The 13,557-nt window shown below is 42.3% G+C and overlaps 1 protein-coding gene across 1 annotated transcript; it reads right to left on the bottom strand.

The window, feature by feature from the left end:
* Positions 1 to 1,395: 1,395 nt before the first annotated feature.
* On the bottom strand, positions 1,396 to 9,418 carry gfer.L (growth factor, augmenter of liver regeneration L homeolog). Its single transcript, XM_018236616.2, has 3 exons — positions 9,116 to 9,418; positions 4,834 to 5,042; positions 1,396 to 2,031 (listed from the first exon to the last, which is right to left on the bottom strand). The coding sequence occupies exons 1-3, from the start codon at positions 9,329 to 9,331 to the stop codon at positions 1,869 to 1,871; spliced, it is 588 nt and encodes a 195-aa protein (XP_018092105.1). The 5' UTR covers positions 9,332 to 9,418; the 3' UTR covers positions 1,396 to 1,868.
* Between the last annotated feature and the right edge of the window lie 4,139 nt (positions 9,419 to 13,557).

Here is a 13,557-nt window from a genome sequence, read left to right as displayed (position 1 = left end):
TTCATATAAATGCATGGTTGCTAGGGTAATCTGGACCCTAGCAACTAGATTGCTGTAACTGCAAACTAGAAGGTTGTCAAATAAAAAGCTAAATAACTGAAATAACACAAATAATAAAAAATGAAAGCCAATTGCAAATTGTCTCAGAATATCACTCTCTACATCATACTTAAAGTTAATTTAAAGGTAAACAACCCCTTTAAGCTTTGAGATTGCACTTGCACTTTACGCACTAGTGATGCCACAATCACTCTGCTGTGCAGAAGAGGTAAGAAGATGGTGGTGGGAGTAACATTAGGTCTGTTGTCTCAGGTTTGATTCTTCTGATAAAACCTTAGCCCACTTGCATTAGTCCCAAATAGAAACCAGAATTTCTGGTGTCAGCAGAAAACATGTCAATCTGCCCTACTGGTGTTAATAAGGAAGTGGATCTCATTCATTCAAGCAGGAAACAAATACATATAAGTACTTTCATGCTGGCACTTAGCCGAAAATGTGATGATAGGAGGTGCCAACAATAAATATTGCATCTGCTTGAATATTTTCTACTTGATTTAATTCCATCAACAGGTGATTTCAGTCTCTTCTGCTGTTGCCAACACTAGGAATCTGGCTAAAAGCTGCTAGTCCGGCTCCTGGACTTTGTGAAAGATTTACCCGATTACTGAACCGAATCCTAATTTACATATGCAAATTAGGGTCCGGAAAGGAAAAAGTGGAAAAAATTCTTCTTTTTTGACAAAATGTCACGTCATTTCCCTACCCGCCCCTAATTTACATATGCAAATAAGGATTCGGTTTGGCCAGGCACAAGGATTCAGCCGAATCCGAATCCTGCTGAAAAAGGCCGACTCCTGTGCAAATTCCAATCCTGGATTCGGTGCATCCCTAGGTAAAGCCTTAAAGTAGGGATGCAACAAATTCACTATTTGGGATTCGGCCGAATCCCTGAATCCTTCGTGAAAGATTCGCCCAAATGCCAACAGAAACCTAATTTTCATATGAAAATACTTTCCTTTCCTTTTTGTGATGAAGTCATGTGATTTACCTTCCAAGCCCTAATTTGCATATGCAAATAAGCATTTGGATTCGGGCAGGTGCAAGGATTAGACCGAATCCTGCTGAAAAAGGCCGAATCCCGAACCGAATACTGGATTCGGTGCATAGCCACCATAAAGCCTTCCTAAAGTGGCATGGCATCCAAACAGAAGCTGCTTTATATCCACACAAGGATCAAGGACAACCCTCCAACTACCCCTTTCCTGTCCATGGGAAGGAGAGCAGCCGAGATCCAGGATTACTAGATTTTCTTACACAAGAGAGGGTCCCTTTTTCATTGTCATGAATGGGCCTTGGTTTCACCTCAACTTAATAAATAACCCGAAAACAAGAATATTCCGTCAGGAAGTGCGCTAATGAAGAGGGTGACCCCCACTATTAGAACCCTTTATTAATATTATTACCCATAACAACAAAATAAAAAAAAAGCACAGAATGACGACAGGCTGCTTAGTTTACCTGGTAGCTGCAGCAATTGCACACAATGATGTGGCAGGGGTCTCTTGTTGTTATCGGACACAATTTTACAGGTTTACATAACCCGAACTGCAATAATGCTTGCAACTTAGACCCTGTTAAGATTTCTGTATAATCAAAGTGCTACATCAATGTTAAGATGATGATCAGATTAATAGCAGCCTTCCTGACGCCGATGATGGGATTCTGGGAGTTGTAGTTCATTATCTGGAGAGCCACAGGCTGCCTGTCGTTTATCTCCGCTTCAACAGAGGTCACTATTCCAGCAGCAAATATTTAGCCTTCCTATAAGAGAACAGGGAATTCAGTGTATGTGCCCATGGTTTCCTTCATCAATCGCAGGAGCCGTCCCTCCATCCGTCCCGCCACCTCTCATCCACTTTAGAGCAGTCAAACGCTTCCTTGCCAAGTTTTCTGTTCACGTCATTGTGTAATATACACATCCATTGGGACAGCTTGTGCCTGCTGCTTGTGTCCGGCTGGGTACTGCTCAGTCTGGGAAACACACACACACATATATATTTTAACAATTAGATTTCCAGGTACATCAATTAGACTTATTTTCTAATCCCTTGATTTATACTCTGAAAGTTCTGCTGTTTTTTAAGGTCGTTGTTAGATCGAAGCAGCCATATTGTTTGCCTCCATTGAGAAATACGCTTTCATCATACTTATAGTTTATCAGGATCTCACAAATGTTTAAAGGGGAACTATCGCGAAGATGAAAATTTAATATAAACTTCAGCATATTGAAATAAAAAAAATTCTAAATATAATCACTTAAAAAATCTGCACTGTTTCTGAAATAATCAAGTTTATGTTCACTATTTCTCTCTCACGATCTGTTTCTCTTCATTCTGTCTTCATGCAGCGGTTGGATGTCAGATATTCATTGACAGTTAGATCCAATATATCTTATAGGGGGGCTCCTTTTGCCTAGAAGATGGATTAGAGCTCACTCTATTAAATTCACCAGACATCATGTCTCTCTACATGCAGGATTTGTGCAAAAGGCAGTTATTTTGTTTGTACTAGAATGAGTTGAGTGAGCTCGAATACATCTTCTAGGCAACAGGAGTCCCCCTATAAGATATATTGGATCTAACGGTCAGTAAATATCTGAAATCCGACTGCTGCATGAAGACAGAATGGAGAGAAACAGATGCTGAGAGAGGGATAGTGAACATAAGATATATTTCAGAAACGATGCAGAATATATAATTGATTATATTGTGAAAGTTTCTTATTTCAGTATGCTGAAGCTTATATTAAATTTTAAATTTTCGCTATAGTTGCCCTTTAACGAACAGCATTCAAATGACAAGGCACTCCCCCAGCCCCTTTTGAAAAGTGCCCCCTCCCCAGAATCTACCCCCTTTCCCGGTACCTGGTCTATAGAAGCAGCATAGTTAGATTGGCAGCCCCCCCCCCCCCCCCCCCCCCCCCCCCCCCCCCCCCCCCCCCCCCCCCCCCCCCCCCCCCCCCCCCCCCCCCCCCCCCCCCCCCCCCCCCCCCCCCCTTTCCGCCAGAATCTCCCTTCCGGTACACTGTCATAGAAGCAGCATAGTTAGATTGAGCCTCATATCTGGCTAAACTCAGGCTCTTTGGCAGCGATTACTGACCAGGAACATGCACTAGAACGACCGAATCAGCTTCGTAGTCACAAGCAAGTTGGCAATCGCCAGCTAGACTATAACCGCAACTTGCTCCTGATTGCTCTGTATAGACTTGTGTTTTATATAGAGAGGCAGACTCTTGGATGGCAGCTTGAAGATAGGGCAGGACCTTCAAAGAATTAGGGGTTTCCTTGTCCACTTTTCACTTTTCTTGTGATTTATTGAGATTTATGGACCATAAGATGCCTTCAAAGCTATCAAGCAGGTTGTGGTCTACAGCATGGCTTAAATGCAATAGCAGAGAATGAATAGACTGTAACTAGGATGCAACGATTCTGGATTCGTTGGATGGCAGGATTCGCTTTAAGCAGGATTCAGATTCGGCCGAATCCTTCTGCCTGGCCGAACCGAATCCGAATCCTAATTTGCATATGTAAATTAGGGGTGGGGATGGAAATCACGTGACTTTTTGTCACAAAACAAGGAAGTAAAAAATGTTTTCCCCTTCCCACCCCTAATTTGCATATGCAAATTAGGGTTCGGATTCGGTTCGGGATTCGGCCGAACCTTTTGCAAAGGATTCGGGGGTTCGGCCGAATCCAAAAAAGTGGATTCGGTGCATCCCTACCTGTAACGTCATACTTCACTGTTTAATGGCATACCACATGGAATGCAAATCCAGCTCTGGCACATGCAGGATAATAGATCCCATACCTGTACAGGAGTTGCATACATAAATAAACAAAAAGGAAATGGTATTTGTGTCTGTTCCAAAATAACAAGTATGGATATAAAGTTGCAGAAAAATAACAAGAGATCTCGTTACATAAACCCCAGCCCAAGGGTTGCCAAAAACTGGAAGAATCAATAAATAAAGAGGCCTGCTAGCAATAAATGCAGTAGCAAAAGTTGAAAGCCTGCAGTTTGTGACAGCGCACTCCGGACCCACAGATACTGCCAATTCCAGTATTTACCTTAATAAGTTTAAGTTTTATTTAATACATTTAATATACAAATAAGCGTCCGAGGTCTGCCGCGTTTCGTTTCTACGCACTTCCTCAGTAGCAAAAGTTGTTGCAAAATGTAAAAAGTATTTATTAGGGCACTTACTTATGACAGATTGTTTATGCATATAAAATTGAATAGAGACATATAGGATAAATAAAAAATGAATTTTGTAGGTAATGATGTATGCTATAAGATGCTGGTTTTAATTTTGGGTGTGAATTAATATTATCTTTAAAAATTGACCCTATACTGGAGCTCCCCATAGATGTTCACTGGTCCCTATCTGTGTTTCAAATGAGGGGTGGGCGTGTCCAAACGGTCCCTGCCAGAAGCACAGTAGGAGGGACAGCCAATCACAGCCCTGCAGTCACACAAGCACATACAGGCACATTTCTTCTATATCTAAAAAAGAGTTTAATGCACTGGCACATTCGTGGGTTTTTTTTTTTTCCTTTAAAGGAGAATTCAACCTGTATTAAAAAACAAACAGGTTTTTTTTTTATTACAGTTTGAATTCTCCTTTAAGAAGCTGTAGGCCACAAAATATATAAGTCAATCAAAACACAACCACTTAGCACGTGGGTTCTCCGTTGTCATCTGGCCAAGACTATTTCATGTATGCAAATAAACTAAAATGGTTTAAACACATGAAACCGTAATAAAGGAGGTTCACCTCTCTCTCAGGTCTTCGGCGCACTCATCACAAGGGTAGAACTTTGAAAAGAGGTTTATGAAGCTTCTCATTTCCTGCTGCTGTTGGTTAGTCGGCTGATCCGGATAATAAGCGGCCATTGTATGCAGGAAAGACCAGGTGCTCCTTCCGAGCTCTTCCCGATCCAAAGGACACTCTGCTGGGCGTTCCTTGTCTTCTATCTCAGCTTCCTGGAATGAACAGCAAAATAACCTGTACTCCACTTTACAGTATAAAGCCAAATATATTCTTGAAGGATTCACTGTATTTGTAAGCAACCATCCAATATGAAAACATAAATATCTACTGCAATTAAAAATTATCCCAGAAAAAGAACGTTTTCATCTTTTCATGGACCAAACTCTGCCCATTAGTGATATGGCTCAGGGTTTTCCTGACCCGCACCTGACCCAAACCTGCCCTGCTCCAGCTCGCACCTGCGCTTCCGGGGTCCTTTTATAGCCCCGCCGATGACGTCACAATGACATCACATAAGGGGCATAGAGCAGATGCGAGACTATAAAACCGGAACTCGGAAGCCGGCATTTGAAGGTAACGGGCGGGGAGCGCAGGAGAAGAGCTCAACCTGCCCGCCACCCTCGAGGAGCAGTGCGAGGTCAACCCAAACTCGCCCGACCCGGGGTAAACCCGCGGGTATCGGGTCGGCCCGCACATCACTATATATATATATATATATATATATATATATATATATATATATAAAATAATATATATATATATATATATATATATATATATATAATATATATATATATATATATATATATATATATATAAAATTATACAATGGGTGCCCAGCACTCTTAGAAGTATACTGCTTGTTAGGCGGATGCGTCACATCACAATAGGGAAAGCAGTCAACATCCCGGACTCAACATTGAAGTACGGGGTACGCAAGAAGAGCAAGCGCACCTCGGAATGCAGTCAACCAAACTGCCTATTAAAAGGGGATCGGGGCCGCACATCACTATAGGAATACTATATAATATATTCTATTTTATATATATATATATATATAATAATGATAGCTCATCAGACTGGGTGCAGGGTAGGTTAGGGTCAGACGCAGGTTTTTTTTTGCCAAGCAGCATGTCACTACTTCACACCAATTAATGACAGCCAAAGTGGATAGATCCAAGATTGGTGAAAATGGGGATATATTTTAGGGTGCTATGAAAGGACTGGGCTTAGGCCAATCAAACCTATTGAACCATATCAGGTCCTTCAATAACCCAGTGACATCACAGTTGTGTAGAGCTTGTAGGTCCCTACACAGGGGCCACAGTGTGACTTTAAATTGTAAGCTCTACATTGCAAGATCCTCCAATCTCTTGTCTCTTTGACACTTAGCACTTACTGTAACTATACTTTGTATTTACTATTGTAATGACCCCGTTTGTCCTACAAATTTGTTGTTCTGCTGTACAGTGCGGTGTACATAAGTAGCACCACATAAATATATCGTAATGATTATATCTCCGCATGTATTGCCTGTCTGATGATATCAATGGGTGACTGTCACTAGTATTTGTCAGATATCACTTTGGTACGATTGCTGTCATGGCCAAAACATTGTCTGATTTGTTCTTTTACTACTGTATTTAATCTGAATGTTAGTGGTAGGTCGGAGATTGCACCGCATGATCGTTTATCCGAAATTAGGCTTTATTAGCAAGTCTATGGCCAGCTTAAAGGGTTGTTCATCTTTAAATTAACTTTTAGTATGATGGCGAGAGTGATATTCTGAGAAAATTTGTATTTGGTTTTCATTTTTTATTATCTGTTTTTTTAGTTATTTAGCTTTTTATTCAGCAGCTCTCCAGTTTGCAATTTTAGCAATCTGGTTGCTAGGGTCCAAATTACTCGCAACTATGCATTGATTTGAATAAGAGACTGGAATATGAATAGGAAAGGCCTGAATAGAAAGATGAGTAATAAAAAGCTAAACAGCACTGCATGCTGCAGACTGAACTGGTTTATGTGCAGCCATGCATCTAAATGAATTGCTATTTAGCCATGCAGGCTGTGGGTTTTATAGGTGTTCGGTTTTAAAGGAGTGAGGTGGCAACCCTACCTGTACCCCCTTTTCCCGCAGCAGCAGAATGGAAGAGACAGGGTTGCCAGGTCCAAATTCCAAAACCAGACAAAGTCAGCTACAAAACCAGCCCAAAACTAGCCAAGAGATACTTTAAAAGTAGCCAAAAAAATAGCACAATATGGGCAGTGAAAAAAAATGTCTAAAAAAATAAATGAATATACAGTACATCCCCTGATTTTAAATTTTCCATCATTTTACATTGTTGTTTTGTGGTCCCACCTATATATTATACATAATACATTTACATTTTCCTGGATTGTACACCTTTTTTTCAGGTCCCCTGAATAACATAAAATGGGGGTTCCACTGTATATGAAAACATGCCTTTTTCAAATTTTTCCATGAAGCAAAATGGGACAGATTCGTCTGTCACCAGGGGTGTAACCAGGGCCGGATTTACATAGTGGGCACCCCTAGGCCCGCTGACGTTTGTCGCCCCTGTCCCCTCCCTTTTATTCAGACAAATTTTCATTTGCAGATGGGAAACTTAAAAAACGATTGTATCTCCTACGTCTCACCAGTGTTTCTGAACCAGTGTGGGTGTGGTTGAACAGCATGCCGCCCCCTAAAATTCTGCCGCCCTAGCACCGGGCCTTGGTGGCCTTTCCACAAATCCGGGCCTGGGTGTAACTACAGCTGGGGGCCCTAATACAGGTATGGGACCTGTTATCCAGAATGCTCGGGACCTGGGGTTTTCCGGATAACGGATCTTTCCTTAATTTGGGGTCTTCATGCCTCATGTCTACTAGACATTCATTTAAACATTAACTAAACCCAATAGGCTGGTTTTGCCTCCAATAAGGATTAATTATAACTTAGTTGGGATCAAGTACAATCTACTGTTTTATTATTAGAGAGAAAAAGGAAATCATTTTTTAAAATTTGGATTATTTAGATAAAATGGAGTCTATGGGAGACAGCCATTCAGTAATTCAGAGCTTTCTGGATATTGGGTTTCTGGATAAGGGATCCCATACCTGCACATATACAATTTCAATAAATGTTGGTAAAACAGGTGAACCTCTAAACATTTTGGTAGCCAGCAGATTTTTGCCCCAAAATTACCCAACCTGCATTGGGAGATGAAGGCTTGGCACATTAGGGCAAAATGACACTTTGGTTGGTATTCACATTACAAACCAGCCAAAGGCAGTGGCGTAACTACCGGGGGAGCAGGGGGTGCGATTGGGCCAGGGCCCACACCCCCTCAGGGCCCCCCGGCAGCTCGCGCCACTGTTCGAATGCGGCCGTTTCTGGCCGTACGGGGGGGCGGGGCGGCGGGGCCCGGCTGCACGTCCCACGCCAGGGCCAGCCCCCCTCTAGTTACGGCTCTGGCCAAAGGCCCAAAAAGTAGCTCAAATCCATACCTTGGCTTGTTTGCACTTTCAAATCCCGCCTGGGCTTTAAATTCGTAGCCCAATTTAGCTGGAAAAACGCCAACCTGAGAACACTGCTGGTGAAAATGTTTATGTCTGTGTTGGCACATTCTGTACCTGGGCCTGGTTCTTTAGGTTACTGATAGGGCAGGTGCAGGACAATTAGGGATGCACCGAATCCACTATTTGGGATTCGGCCGAATCCCCGAATCCTTGGAGAAAGATTCGGCTGAATACCAAACCGAATCCTAATTTGCAAATTAGGGGCAGGAAAGGAAAAAATTATTCTTTTGTGACGAAAAATCTTCGATTTCCCTACTCGCCCCTAATTTACATATGCAAATTAGGATTCGGTTCAGCCAGACACAAGGATTCGGCCGAATCCTGCTGAAAAAGGCCGAATCCCAAACGGAATCCTGGATTCAGTGCATTCATAGGGACAATCCTGAAGCTCACCTCAGGGTCACAGCATTGGGAGACTCAAGGTAAATATCCCAGGGTGCTGTCATAGATCAAGAGGGGCATTTTACACTGTATGTCTCAGGCTGCTTGGACTGGAGGAGTGAGGGCTGAAGAGAAGTCAGGGCAGTGCTGTTGCCATGGTTACTAAATAGGGCAAGTGGAAGAGAGAGGAGAGATCAGTTATGGTGACATTCTAGACAAACATGCTGCTGATAACAAGCTTGACAGGAATCACAGAAGGCCGTTTAGCAGGAATGAGAGAATTAGGGACACAAAGTAGAAGCAGCAGGTCAGATCCCTCCTGTACCTGTGACGCTGCGCCCTGTCTCCTCTGCAGCCTCATCCAGCTCTTGAAGTCCATACAGGCCCGACAAGGCTTCTTAGGAGCTGCCGTATCCCCTCCTCCGACCCCGGCAGCCTCTTTCCCATCTTGTTTCAGAGTCGGGATCTTAAACGGGAAGCCACTGAAGGACTGCGCGCTCTGCCTGTCACTGGGCGCCGCCATATTGCGGGTGAAATGCATCACGGGAGAGGCGGGAAGTTCTATTCGTCTGTGTCAGGAAGAGCTGAGTTTCCAGTTATCGCGTTACTGTGTGTGCACAACTATATTTGGCTGATGAAAGCCGCTGAAATGCTGTTATTGAAAGATTCTCACACTTTCCTGTTTTCCTAGGCCACGCCCATACACAGGCAATAAAATGTGATGTTTCCACTTTAGACAAATTCAATCCAATCATATTCCAGTTTGGTATTCAAATCAATGCATGGTTGCTAGGTGAATTTGGGCCCTTCATTAAGGATTAGTTATATCTTAGTTGGGATCAAGTGCAGGGTTCTGTTTTACTCTTACAGTCTAAACGGAAATCATTTTTTGAAATTTGAATTATTTGATTACAATGAAGTCTATGGGGGACGGCCTTCCTGTAATTCGGGCTCTATTATTAGCCTGCACCTTTGGTTTGGGATAATATTTTTGCCCAACAGGTGCCCTTTAAATGGTTAACATTTGAATTGCTATAAAAGTAAAACATTAGGAAGGCATCCAAGTGATGTTGTGCCAAAACCTCTTACATGTTCAACCCTATGGGAACAACATCATCTCACATCCATACCTCCCAACATTTTGGAAGTAAAAAGAGGGACAAAAATTTTTTTCCGCACATAGCGCAGCACATTTTTTGACCACATCCCTTTCTGTGGCCACACCCCCTAATTACCGTGTTTGTTTTACAAAATTTAGCAGGTTATGAAAGTTTGAAAATATTTCTCCTTATCTAAACTGTGTTTTTGTGTCTCAAAATTGTTACAAAGTATCTTATCTGCACCTGTTAGCTGTTCTGGGCTCTCTGCTAAAAGCCAATTAAGTGAGAAACTTTGTTTCTTTTTCTGGCTGTTCAGCGCAGAGAAAAGAGGGACTTTCCAGTACAAATGAGGGACTGCAGGTTGAGCTGTCAAAAGAGGGACTGTCCCTCCGAAAAAGGGACAGTTGGGAGGTATGCACATCCACTAATTGCACTGTATTGTCTCATGGCACCCACGTAGGCAGCAGCGCACGAGTTGGCAGTTTAGCAATAACAGGAGTTTCCGCTGCCACGTAATTCATCACGTGCCACTTATGAGTTGAAAACGATTTCTTATTATAACGGAGCCAATAAACATTCCTCCAGTCCTTTCCTTGTTTATACATAGTAAATGTCATCAATGTACTGAATTCCAGGTGCTTCTCATGCCTCCGACTGTTCCAGCATGGGATTTAGTAGTGGGCACTGGCCAGAGGGTTTAACTTAAGCAATATATTTATGTTCTTCAGTGAATCTTCACAGGCCTATAGCAAAAAGAATCTCTGGCTGCTATCATATTACACAAGTGTTACCTCCACAACAGTATATTCTTGATCTTCCTTCAGGCTCCATAAACCCATATTTCTGTTTATAGACTGGATAGAGGAGGAAGCACATCATATTATGTTCAGCTTTACAATTCCCCACACTGAAGCCTACCAGGAACTGAATTTCCCCCATTACATAAAACTTTGTTATTGTATCCTTTACTGAACAGTAAAATCGAATGTTGGTGGGAAGTTTCCATATTAATAAGCCTTTTATTGTACTATATAGAGATGGATGCGATTTACAAGAATCTAATCAGGATTAAGAACTTCTTAAAAAGCCTTTGTGCTTAGTAAAAGAGAATACATGTGCTAGACTGCTGCATAGATTTGTGGTGTCCATCTGTACAGGCTATGTGCCAACCTAGGGGGCTGTTCCTGTGCTTAGTACAGGGGAATACCTATGCTGCCATAGTTTTATGGGATCTCTCTGTATAGACTATGAGCAAACGTAGGGGACTGTTCCTGCAAAATTGTGCTTAGTACAGGGGAATACCTATGCTGCCATAGTTTTATGGGATCTCTCTGTACAGACTATGAGCAAACTTAGGGGGCTGTTCCTGCTGAATTGTGCTTAGTACAGGGGAATACCTATGCTGCCATAGTTTTATGGGATCTCTCTGTATAGACAATGAGCAAACGTAGGGGACTGTTCCTGCAAAATTGTGCTTAGTACAGGGGAATACCTATGCTGCCATAGTTTTATGGGATCTCTCTGTACAGACTATGAGCAAACTTAGGGGGCTGTTCCTGCTGAATTGTGCTTAGTACAGGGGAATACCTATGGTTGCAATAGTTTTATGGTATCTCTCTGTACAGACTATGAGCAAACCTAGGGGACTGTTCCTACTGAATTGGGCTTAGTACAGTGGAATACCTATGCTGCCATAGTTTTATGGTATCTCTCTGTTGAGTAGTGATGTCATTTCTGTCACATGACTCACTAAAACTTGTGTATTATAATAAATGAAGTACCCCCCGTTGCAAAATATGAGGATAGAAGTTACCTTCGGCCTCGTGTTTTTATATGGTCATGAAACTCCTTGGTAACTTATAATATCCTTATAATTTACAGGAGGGGGTACTTTATTCACTATATATATACAGTAAATAACAAAACAAGGTGGAAACAGAGGTATGATGGCAGTATGGCCAGATGACAGTTACAGCATAACCGCCAGTTTAACAACAGCTGTGTGAGGGAATAGGTCTTATAGTGCTACTTTATATAAATGGCACAAAGCCTTTTACCGATTGAATATGTTGCAAATGCAGAACAGGTCACCCACACCTATAGAATGAATACTTGTCTCAATTTAAAAGAGGTCATTGTTATACATGACATATGTTAGGTGGGTGATTTATTCACTAAAAGGGCATTGTTTGAAGCAGTAACTACGAGGAAATGCTGAATCATGAAGTTTCAATTCTGTGCATATATGTTTTACCCGCCCTTTAGCCGGCATTGTTCCAGCAGAGAATTGCTATTTTCACTCCACCGAATGAAAGGGCAGAAGAAAGAATTCAGTAATTACAGGCCAGTAAGTCTGACATGAGAGGAAAATTACACTTACAACGAGACAGGTTGGGTTCAATGAAGAACGATCCTTTTAAACTGATCTAGATGAATCAAACTCCTTTGATTAAGGAAGGTTTATGGATGCACAGCGGCAAGGGGCACGTTAAAGCCTTTTTAGTAATAAAGAGAAACTGATCCCAATACTGTTCTTTCATATTATGACCTAATAAGAAATTATGAATGTTAAGCCCAACTGAATGTGGTGTGAAGTAGCAGTGACTGGGGTCCCAATCTAGAGTCCTGCAGCGGGTCGGGTACCCGCGGTTTACCCGCAAAAACCTGCGGTAACCTGTGGGTTGCGGATAGATGTTCGGGGTGCGGGTATAGCCGCGGGTCGGCGGTTGGGCCGCGGGTCTTCTCAATAGCGATTTTTACTCCTTTTTTCTGATCATGTCTACTTCCGATGACGTCACTTCCGGTTCACAATGACAGCACTTCCTGTTTTACTCCCTTTTTTTCTGAGCACGCCTACTTCCGATGATGTCACTTTCGGTTTACAATGACAGCACTTCCTTATTCTTGAGAGCCACCAGCTCCCCTGAACAGCCTGGGAAAGGATGCAACAGGAAGTGGAACAGTTGGGTGGCACTAGTAGGGATATTGCAGAAATATTCAATAAATCAGCCTTAAACACACACTTTTTAAGCACATTCCTTCTATATTTAAAAGAGTATAATACACTGGTAGGTTCTTGTTGTTCACACAAAATGTCTCCTTTAAGAAAAGTTTTGTGCATTTAAAAGATAGGAAGCAGTTGGGTGTCAAAGACTGAATTTGGATGTGTGGATTTCTGAGGGGAACCGTCGGCCTGACTAGTGGCATAACTAGATGTTACAGGGCCCCAAAGATTTGGTAAATAGACCTATTGCACCAAGATATTTTGAAATTGCTCATTGATTACGGCTTTACCGCCCCCCCCTGCAACTGCAATTTTTGATTCATCTGTAATTACGCCCTTGGGGCTGGCTAAAACATTTACTATCACTGCCCATAGCTAACCAATCTCAAGGCTACAAGTCCATCTCCAGAGACTGTGTCCACTATATGCAATGCTATCAAGTCCTATGATGCTGCAGTCTAGGTTGCTGGACAAGAACGAAGGGAAAAGTTAGTCAAAGACTGCATAAAACATTTATGAAAATTGTTTTGAATGATCTTCAATGAAGTATCAATCAGCTGCTAACTTTGGGAAGGCAGGGCGGGAGCACAGGGGGAGGTATCTTCTGTCCATTACTTTCCCTTATTTGTCACAGAGTTTAAGTCCCGGCTGAGCTGCTCAGGG

This window comes from Xenopus laevis, chromosome 9_10L, assembly GCF_017654675.1.
Source record: "Xenopus laevis strain J_2021 chromosome 9_10L, Xenopus_laevis_v10.1, whole genome shotgun sequence".
NCBI classification, from domain to species: domain Eukaryota; kingdom Metazoa; phylum Chordata; class Amphibia; order Anura; family Pipidae; genus Xenopus; species Xenopus laevis.
This window is presented reverse-complemented; position numbering and strand designations above follow the sequence as displayed.

Coding starts and splice junctions, on each gene's coding strand:
- gfer.L (XM_018236616.2), bottom strand. CDS start 9,331: ATGCATTTCACCCGCAATATGGCGGCGCCCAGTGACAGGCAGAGCGCG. Junction 5,043..9,115: donor GACAGGGCGCAGCGTCACAG/GTACAGGAGGGA, acceptor TGTTCATTCCAG/GAAGCTGAGATAGAAGACAA. Junction 2,032..4,833: donor GCCGAAGACCTGAGAGAGAG/GTGAACCTCCTT, acceptor TGTGTTTCCCAG/ACTGAGCAGTACCCAGCCGG.